This window comes from Diprion similis, chromosome 9 (assembly GCF_021155765.1).
Source record: "Diprion similis isolate iyDipSimi1 chromosome 9, iyDipSimi1.1, whole genome shotgun sequence".
Classification (NCBI taxonomy): domain Eukaryota; kingdom Metazoa; phylum Arthropoda; class Insecta; order Hymenoptera; family Diprionidae; genus Diprion; species Diprion similis.
The window spans coordinates 71,893-82,654 of NC_060113.1; the positions used below are offsets into that span (position 1 = coordinate 71,893).

General features: G+C 41.0%; 2 protein-coding genes across 2 annotated transcripts; both read left to right on the forward strand.

Annotated features, from left to right (window-relative positions):
- The first annotated feature begins 408 nt into the window (after positions 1-408).
- LOC124410422 (venom carboxylesterase-6-like) lies at positions 409-3,886 on the forward strand. The gene is made up of 9 exons (XM_046888775.1): positions 409-651; positions 735-1,035; positions 1,104-1,301; positions 1,393-1,571; positions 1,790-1,955; positions 2,253-2,399; positions 3,038-3,235; positions 3,368-3,491; positions 3,572-3,886. The coding sequence occupies exons 1-9, from the start codon at positions 451-453 to the stop codon at positions 3,732-3,734; spliced, it is 1,677 nt and encodes a 558-aa protein (XP_046744731.1). The 5' UTR covers positions 409-450; the 3' UTR covers positions 3,735-3,886.
- Positions 3,887-7,278: 3,392 nt separating this feature from the next.
- Positions 7,279-9,598, forward strand: LOC124410524 (venom carboxylesterase-6-like). Its single transcript, XM_046888974.1, has 8 exons — positions 7,279-7,479; positions 7,549-7,855; positions 7,941-8,138; positions 8,199-8,377; positions 8,481-8,649; positions 8,734-9,075; positions 9,212-9,335; positions 9,418-9,598. Exons 1-8 carry the CDS (start codon positions 7,279-7,281, stop codon positions 9,596-9,598), a joined length of 1,701 nt encoding a protein of 566 aa, XP_046744930.1.
- The last annotated feature ends 1,164 nt before the right edge of the window (positions 9,599-10,762 follow it).

Genomic DNA, 10,762 nt, shown 5'->3' on the forward strand with positions numbered 1-10,762 from the left:
GACTGAGAGATATTTGCGGTAGCAAACTCATAAAATACGATAATTTCATTTATAGGTGCGTTATTGTTCACAAATCCAATGCAACAGTTGATCAATACATGCCTAATGGTTTTGCAATAACAACTGTTGGAATTCGCGTGTCACGGAAATGCGACTGCACGATGTGGAGCAGATCGTGATTTTGAAGTAATAGCTTAGCGCAAAGATAAAACGGTACTTCCATTCAACTGTGTTCGCGTTTTTTATACGATCTCGTTGGTGATATGTCGATATTTCGTGCACCGTAGAATGAAGTTAACATAACATTTACGCAAAGAAGCAAAAGGTGAACACCGATAATTAAACAATCTGCGGGTATTTAAGTCAGATACAACAGCGAAAAACAAACAATCTCATACTGTGCCGACGTAAACAACGTTTTACGACGAGGGACTCGAAGATTGTGACGAGATGAAATTTTCCGTCATCGCAACGTTCTTGCTCGGACACTGCATCTGCAGTTCGCAGGGCGAGACGGAGACATACCCGACGGTGACGACGCCTTTGGGAACCATCGAGGGTTACTACGATACTTCATCCGGAAACCGTACTTTCGAGGCCTACACAGGGATCCCTTACGCCGAACCCCCGGTCGGAGATTTGAGATTTGAGGTAAGCAGGCATGACTGGACGGCGTCGTTGGGCGCGTGTCACGATCGCGGTTTCACGTGGTAATAAAATCGACGCTGTGACAGGCCGCCAAGGCGATTTCCGCATGGTCGGGAGTCCTTTCGGCGAAAAGCTACGGATCTCCGTGTGTGCAGCCGAGCGCGATCCACGTCAGCTGGATTGATGAGACGCCGACTGGTGCCGAGGATTGTCTTTACCTCAACGTTTACACCCCGGGTGCGAATTTCTCGGCATATCTACTACCGGTTATATTCTTCATCCACGGAGGAGGTTTCCAATTCGGTTCGGCCGACGTGTACGGTCCTCATTACTTGCTCAACAGGGACGTGGTGATGGTCACCCCCAACTACAGACTCGGAGCGTTTGGTAAGCCGGAAATGGTTCGAAAGTTCTTGATCCGCGCGATACCAATCTTCATCATGCTCTTGCCTCAGGTTTTCTAAGTACGGAGGACGCGACGGTTCCCGGGAATATGGGTCTGAAGGATCAAGTGGTCGCGTTGCAATGGGTCAAGGACAACATCGAGTACTTTGGCGGAAACCCGGAGAACGTCATGCTTGTGGGGCAGAGCGCGGGGGCTGTGAGCGTTCATTATCACTACCTGTCCAAACTCACGTCAGGCCTGTTCCAAAGTACGAATACAAACGGATTATCAATAAATAATATGACTATACGGCCAATCCGGTACGGGCAATCAATGTTCGAGCATTTCACAATCCACAGGAGGAATGTCGATTACCGGGACCGCACTGTTTCCATGGGCTCAGACTGAAGCTTCTCTGGAAAAGGCTAAGGCCCTTGCCGTTTCGTTAGGATGTCCGTCTGTCAACGTTGAAACCATGATCAAATGCTTAAAGAACCAAACAGCGGACGATATCGCTCGGGCCACCTGGGCATTCACGGTAAGTGGCTTAGGAAGTCTTTTGTACGGAACATAATCATTGGAGCAGCACAACGCGTGTTCAGCCAGCGCAACATTCGCACATCGTTCGAATCATTTTGCGAGACTAGATTCGCGGAGAGTGGTTTCCGATCAATAAAAAAAAAAGAAGTTTGAAAGTGGAAGGGATCGACATCGCATCAGACGGTGTAAAGTACTAGGAAATTTTCTTCTCATTAGCCGTGGCTCGCAAGTCCGATGACTCCGTTCGGACCGGTCGTGGAAAAGGAAGGCTCCTCCAACTTCACATTCATCGATCGCACTCCCATTGATATAATCAAATCTGGAGATGTACAGGATTTACCGTGGATTACGAGCACCGTTTCAGAGGACGCATTATATCCAGGTCAAACTTTATCCTATCATCTCATAACTATAATTGCAATTACCGAATTGGACGTTTATCTACTTTTTCTCACACAAAATATGAACAATTGCAAATCGTAAATCTTATTACTTCCATTGTTCCAATAACTTTGTTATTGTATTCAACAATTGTGATAAAAAAGAAAATTTATTACTTTCTGTGGTGAAAATTACTGCGGAAAACTGTGGACCCAAGTAACACTACGGTGAATCGGGAAAGCAGTAGCCGTTACAGCAACCGTCGAAATTCTAACAAACTTCCATTTTTTCTGTGCAGCTTCTTTGTCCATCGCTAATGCTACGGACCTCGATTACTTGAATGAAAATTGGAACACAATCGCACCCTCTCTGTTGGATTTCAACTATACCATTCCAGTCAGCAATCATTCGACCGTCAGTGAATTGATAAAAGAGCATTATTTGGGTAAAGAATGAATCAGTATATCTACCACTGATATCGACAATTCGATATCATCATTCTGAAAGTGCCGAAATCCTCTATGTTATTCTTTTTTTCACAAATATCATACGACTAGTAGTTTCGGAAACTTAGCCTCTAGCGGCATACGCCGACTCATTGTGGCAATCGTGTGATAGTGCAATTTTAATATGCTTCGTAATTACGGAACAAACAAAAAAACACTTCAATTGATCGAACAAACATTTCGGGATCAGGTATGGAAAACCTGTAACCGATTGTTTGGGTATGGAAATGATTTGCAATAAGGAAAAGGGCCAGCACGATGTTTATTTTTTTTTTTTTTTGATCCAATGAATTTCTTGATCCAATTATGCTATTCCAAAGCAAGAATCAACCCACTATTATTTACCTGCAGTTACGATCGGTTGGACAGCTTGATCGAAAAATCAAGTTCTCGCCAATACTCGATCTACTTTTCAAACTAAAAATGAATATCTTATGCTCTTAAGCAGCTTACCGTTAGTCAAGTAAACTTACCCCTGAACAATTTGTGACTGCAAATCAAAATATACCTCAGCTTGAATTTTCAATCGAACCTACCGGTCGAACGTATTCAGAATTAATAAGGCGACATTACGCAGGAGGAACTGAAATCGGCAACTCAACAATTCAAGAATTCATCGACATGTTGACCGATCGTTTGTACCTCTTCGATAGCCAGAAAGCCGCGATTCTACAAGCAGAGGCAAACGAGAATCCCGTGTATTACTATTACTTCAACTACAGAGGAGCGCACAGCGTTAGCGAATATTTCAGCAACGGAGTTACCACAAATTGGGGTAAATCTTCCTAAGACCGTGAAAAATTTCTGAAAACCAGCACAAACTTGAACTATCATGAATAGCTTCTCTCAATATTACGTAAGTCAACATTGCGTCGTAAGAAACTATACATGTATTCACTGTGATTAGGAGTGGCTCACGGGGACGATATGTGCTACGCAATAGATTCGTTTTTCGACGCAACGACGACGGAGAGTGACACAGCGATGCAAAAAGTAATAATAGATCTCTGGGTATCGTATGCGACAAACTGGTGAGTTCGTGTTATCACTTCTCTAATATCCCGAAATTAACAGAGGATTTCACCGAATCAGGAATATAAATATTTTTCAGCACGCCTGACGTGGGCGCCGAATGGAATCCCGTGAATGGAACCAGCAGCAGTTTGAATTACCTGAGAATCGCAGGACCGGACGAACTTTACATGGAAACCGACTCAAACTTCGGACAAAAGGATTTCTGGTCCACCATCAATTTTGCAGAAAATATTTCATAAGTAAAGTACGAATTGAATTTACAGCTTCATTACGGACGGTAAAGTACAGAAACCTTGTCCTTAAACTCTTCCATACGGGAACGGGAAAGTTCCATTGTTGACGACTTCGGGAATTCATATCGACACACTCAAAAACAAATATCTATTATTACTCAAATATACTGCACAATCTGTGAGCATAGGTACGACAGCAGGACGCAGCCTGATTCCATCGTTGTCAAGGTTTTCTGCCGTTTTCCTCACTATCGCACAAATACCAACATCACGTAAGAGTTTGAATTGTACAAAACTTACACTAAAATACATGCATGTATGCAGAATCTACCCATTCCCTTAATCAGACATAATAATAAATAAAAAACTATGCATACCTACACATAGATTTGATTGCAATTATCTGCGGAGAAAAATATTATAATTATTATAATATTATAAAAATTTTATCAAATCTCATCGACAACTTACCACAACAAGATCAGATTGTTCTGGCCATTGGCCAATTCGAGATATTGAATTTTTACAATCAAGAGGCCCAAGATCATTGTACAGAAATAAAGTCCGACAACTCGGACTGAAATTCAAATAGTCTCTACGCAAAGCCCATTCTAGATCTGGTTGAGCAGTCCCTACTCTCCGTTTGGCCCGGTGGTCTAAAAGGGCGGTGGCGAATTCACGATCATCGATCGTCCACCGATTGAAACAGGACGAGTCACCTGGACGATCTCGCTTACGTATTGGATTGTTTTTTCAACACAACAACGACGGCCGAGGATTGGGAGATGCAAAAAGTTATGATCAATATGTGGGTGTCTTTCACGGAGAGCGGGTGAGTCGAGGTCTCGAATATTCCGACGTTGTCCAAGGATCTTCTTGGATTGCGAGAAATGACTGACGTGAAGATTTTTCAGCAAACCTGATCTGGGTGTCGATTGGGAGGAGTTGAGCAAAAGTGGCGACGAGATCAGTTACATGAGAATAGCAGGGCCGAAGGACCCTTACATGGAAAACAACGAAAACTTCGGGCAAAAAAATCTCTGGTTCGCTATCGGAAAATACTTTAGTATACCTAGACCTAGACTACTCCTAGACCTACGGTTCAATCGTAAAAACTAATGGAAATACATCCTAACGCGTAACACCTGGTAATATACGAAACTTGTAATAGAAATAAAACTCGAAGTAGACGAAAAGTGCTTTACATAATTTTGCGACCCATTTGCGGCATTTGTCTTTAGTTGATTCATATGGCGCCTAACAGGGGCGTGCAAACACGATCGATTGCAAACATTTAATGGACCTGTTATTTATTTTTATTTTATGGACTGGAACAGTATTTGTAGAGACGACGTTTTTTACCTATCATAGCAGTGCTCGCATGGATATAATTTTTTCGTCGCTCATACAAGATGTATCATTTTAAGCACCAAGGCTACTTACTCCGAAACTGAGTAAAATGCGAAAGAATCTTCGACACAAAGTATTCAAGAATCGAAGGGTGAAGAACATGAAGGAGGCCAATTTTTTAACACAAGGATCATGTGAAGGTCAACTTTCTTTTTTAAAACGAAGCAGCCTATTATTTCAGTTTGCATCTGGAAAGGTAAAAAGTTTGGCTCCGAAAAGTACATACACACTGTCTAAACTATACCGGTGATAAGATATAATAACCGGTCAACTTGCTACGAAGCAAGGTACCTTCTCACAAAATAAGTTGACCTTCACATGACCTCGGTAGCTCCACTTACTTTTCCTCATAAATACTTTAACATTTTGTATGAAACATTTTTTCCTATCTTACTTAGTTCCGGAGTAATCGGCAGGAGGCAATAAAAATTAAACACCCTGCATTGCAGGGTTTGGCAATTATCGAACTCCCTCTTACTAGGACCACCCCTTGTACCGAAACGTTTACCACACTTGCTGTATTTTCTTCTTTTTCTATAATAGACATAACCAACCTAATAAGTTAAGAGTCATAGTTCTGCTCAATTAAACTATCACTAATGGCAGTAAGCATAGACGAGACTGAATCCCATGCTTTTCCATGTATAGTTGCTACGTAAAACAGCTATTTTTTATTATTTTTTGTTATTATCAATAAAGCTTCAACAATTTGTGTGCTCAATCACAAATATAAATAAATACAATAATTTTACTCATTATTGAGAGTTGTTAAAAATTATTGACACTGCAGTTTTATTTACAAAATTGCGAAAATAGCTTTGGAGTTCTAAATTGTACACACATTTTCAATGAATAAGAATAACGTATTCTTGTTATGTTTAACTTCCGAAAATTTTTGGCTCGATCATTACTTGTTCGATACGATCATTATTTTATTTCAAACAACGCGCTGCAAAATGCTCAGGATACTGTTCTCCACGTCCTCTGATGCTAACACCTGTTTTCCGATTCGCAAAGTTCTTTTTGTATAGTTCTATTCGAGTTTAATTTTCATACGAATCTAGCCTGTAAATAATTACCATTTTGCTGAGCATAAATATATGAATATTTTACAAAGACGAGTGACGGACGGAGAAATTAATTAAGAAGTTAAGCAGATTTGCGAATCGAAATTGCGCTTTGCAAGAAAGTAAAACAGAGAAAAATTTTTTTATCTAAAACTCCTAAACTAGATGGTTTTTTTTACGAGAAAGGAAGATAAAAACAAACAAATCCGGTTATAATGATTGCATGAACTCAGAACGAGAAGGTATATCACAATATTGCCCCTGAATTCTATGTTTTTCGAAGTGAAATATTTACTCGCAAATTTGTGCATTCACTGAAAATTGCAATGACTGGGTTGCGGAAATAATAGTTCATTTTTACAGATTAAGACGATGCATGTTCTACTTCAATTTCATAGAAATCATTGGCAGCTGACGAAGATAATAAAAATTGCACGACTAATGCTACCCAAGTCAATTTGTACGTATTGGACGTGTACGAACCGGTCGGCAAAACGGAGAAACAGGTGCAGAGCGCGATGCCATTCGTCGACGCTGAGCAAAGCCCAAATATTGGAAAATAGTAATTTGAAATAGTTACCAGATTTTTAAACTCGAAGAGAGGACCGGATCAACTGATTTTTATGGGATTTGCAGTATTCAGCGCAGTTTTTTGAGCTTCAGCTTCCTAGGATCTCAAAACTTCGAGATCGGATAAAAACTCGATTTTCCAAAATCGGGCTGAAATAAACGATTTCCCAATTTTTGAAAATCATTGATTTTCATACAGCGGGAAGTTGAAACGTATTCTAAACCCTTATTAATTTTATGTAGAATATGTGTAATGGGGCGGAATTTTTTACCGTGCGTCAGAGCAACACTGAGAGTAAATGCACGGCTGGGCTTTCAGTTATTGAACATGAAAAAAAAATTTCGAAATTCGACATCTGTGCAAAGATGCAAAAGGTAAGCACCGATAATTAAACAATTTGCGGGTATTTAAGCCAGACATGAGAGCGTAAAACACAGACTCTCTCATACTGTGCTACCGTCCAACGACTTTTTTCGACGAAGGATTCGCAGCTTTTGACGAGATGAAGTTTTCCGCCATCGCAACGTTCTTGCTCGGACACTGCATCTGCAGTTCCCAAGGTCAGACGGAAACAGCCCCGACGGTGACGACGCCTTTGGGAACCATCGAGGGCTTCTACAACACCACGCAAAATGGTCGGCTTTACGAGGCTTACCAAGGCATCCCTTACGCCGAGCCGCCAATAGGGGATCTGAGATTCGAGGTGAGGAGGACCTGAAAAAATAAAACAAAGGTTTAAGTTCCTGGCGAGTTTACTTGAACTATTTCGTAGGTCCCGAGACCAATCTCTCCGTGGTGCAACGTACTCCAAGCCAAGAATTATAGTTCACGTTGCACGCAGCCTACTGCGGCAAATACGCCAGGTTCCACATCCGTTACCGGGTCCGAAGACTGCCTCTACCTCAACGTTTACACCCCCCTCAGGGAAAGCAACGAATCGACAGCAGCTTTGTTTCCCGTAATTTTCTTCATTCACGGGGGTGCATTTAAAACTGGAGGTGGAATGGATTATAAACCCACCTACTTGCTCGACTTCGACGTGGTCTTCATCACGATGAACTACAGACTGGGAACACTCGGTAAAGCTGTATCATTGAGATCATAAATTGCCTAGTTTTCTTTTCCTACGTCCAACTCTGGACTAACGAACTTGCGAATGTCCAGGTTTCCTGAGCACGGAGGACGAAATCATACCCGGGAACATGGGGCTCAAGGATCAAGTAATGGCGTTGCGCTGGGTTCAGAAAAACATCGAATCCTTCGGCGGGGACCCCGACAGAGTTATGATTGTCGGGCACAGCGCAGGGGGTGCAAGCGTGCATTTTCACTATATGACGGATCTCACGTCAGGCTTGTTTAACAGTAAGTAACCGACGTCTTGATCCAGGTACAGTATAAACGCTGTCGTGTAATAATTTTCAGGTGGAATGTCCATAAGTGGAACCGCCCTCGACTGCTGGTGCCAGACTGAAGCATCCCTTGAAAAGGCCAGGAAAGTTGCATCGATAGTGGGCTGTCCGACTAGCGAAGTTCGAAGCATGGTGGACTGTTTGAAAACTCAACCTGCGGATCAGATTGCTGTGACCCTTACCCAATTCGAGGTATTAAATATCTATGATAAAGAGGCCCAAGATCATTGTACAGGAATAAAGTCCCACAACTCGGACTAAAATTCAAATAGTATCTACACAAAGCCCATTCCAGACCTTTGTGAGCAGTCCCTACTCTCCGTTTGGCCCGGTGGTCGAAATGGGCGATGGCGAATTCACGATGATCGATCGTCCACCGATTGAATCAATCACTTCCGGGAACGTACATGATTTACCATGGATCACGAGCGTGGTTAGCGAGGAAGGTCTCGTTCCGGCGGCAGGTGAGATCCGATGAATTGCATACGCACATGTTCTGTACACACGATTGTTCGTCTTACAATTAATGAAACTTGCTCACCGTCTAGCATTCATAAATAACGACACGCTTCTGCAAACGTTGAACGACAACTGGACTTCCATCGCGCCCGAATTGCTGGAGTTTAATTACACCATTCCGCAGGCTGATCATGCCGATGTTTCCGAATTGATAAGGCGACATTACATAGGATATTCGGACCAGATTAACAAAACAACGATCCCGCAGCTCGTCACGATGATTGGCGACCGATTGTACAACTACGACGCTGAGATTGCCGCGACGACGCAAGCAGAAGTTGTGTCAAAAGGCGTATGGTTTTACTACTTTACCTACAGAGGAAACCACAGTTTCAGCGAGTATTACAGCGGCGGGAGCACCGTGAATTATGGTAAATTTTTCTGGGACTTTTCAGGGTGAAACAAGCGACAAAACCTAAACCACCTAAATTCCTCCCCTCGATCTCGTACAAATGATTATCTACCTCGTAAGACGTTATACACAAATTGATAGTCTTCTCGTAATAGGGGTGAGTCACCTGGACGATCTCGCTTACGTATTGGATTGTTTTTTCAACACAACAACGACGGCCGAGGATCGGGAGATGCAAAAAGTTATGATCAATATGTGGGTGTCTTTCGCGGAGAGCGGGTGAGTCGAGGTCTCGAATATTCCGACGATGTCCAAGGATCTTCTTGGATTGCGAGAAATTACTGACGTGAAGATTTTTCAGCAAACCTGATCTGGGTGTCGATTGGGAGGAGTTGAGCAAAAGTGGCGACGAATTCAGTTACATGAAAATAGCAGGACCGGAGGACCTTTACATGGAAAACAACGAAAACTTCGGGCAAAAGAAATTCTGGCTCTCTATCGGTTTTGATGAAAATACTTTAGAATACCCAGACTACTCCTAGACCTACGATTTGGACGTAAAAAGTAATGGAAATACATCCTAACGCGTAACACCTTGTAATCTACGAAACTTGTAATAGAAATAAAACTCGAAGTAGACGAAAAGTGCTTTACGTAATTTTGCAACCCATTTACGACATTTGTCTTTAGTTGGTTCATATGGCGCTCAACAAATGCGTGCAAACACGATTGATGGCAAACATTTTATGAACCTGTGAACAGTATTTGTAGAGACGATGTTTTTACTCATCATAGCAATGCTCGTATGGATGTGATTTTTCCGACGCTCATACAGGATGTTTCATTTTAAGCACCAAGGCCTCTTACTCCGAAACTGAGTAAAATACGAAAGAATCTTTGACACAAAGTATTCAAGAATCGAAGGTTGAAGAACATGAAGGAGGCCAATTTTTTGTAAGCAGAGCTACCAGGGTCATGTGAAGGTCAACTTGCTTTTTTCAAATGGAACAGTGGTGGAAATAAGAAAAAATTCTGAAAATTATATAAATTTAATAAAATGAAATATCCTTATAGGTCATTTAAGTAAAAACAAATAAAATTTCACATAATTATTAACTATTGTCAATGTATGACAGAACATCCAAAACAATATGCAGAGATATTCGTATACAAAACTGAAAGGGCTTAAAGCGATTGGAGGGAAATTTTATCAAAGTGTACGAAAGTTTATGAAATTCCATAGAAATTGGTTATTGGCATGTTGTGAATGAATAAAGTCTGAAAAATAATTTGAATTAGAAACAAATACGCGTTATGCATTTCATTATTTTTTGTTTCAAAATTTCTTATCACAGCATCGTCAGAATTGTATATTTTTAGAAATAAACCACTTAATTTCATATAAATAATAATAATTTTGCCATGAAAGTAGAAAAATCTGGAAATTTACAATAAGTTCACCTTTAACCGTGAATAACTTTTGAAGGAGTGAATGAATCGAAAAATTATAAGAGACCATTTTTGTTGAACATTCAGTTTTCTATACGAATATGTCTTTTTTATTGCTGTATATTAACTTGCTCGAGAAAAAAAATTAATTGTAGAAAGTAAATAATCCCCATGTAATTTTGAATGGTAAATGTATTGTCTTTGGGGAAAGGTTTAACATGAATATTAAGGGCTTATATTGCTCTAATCTTTTGTTT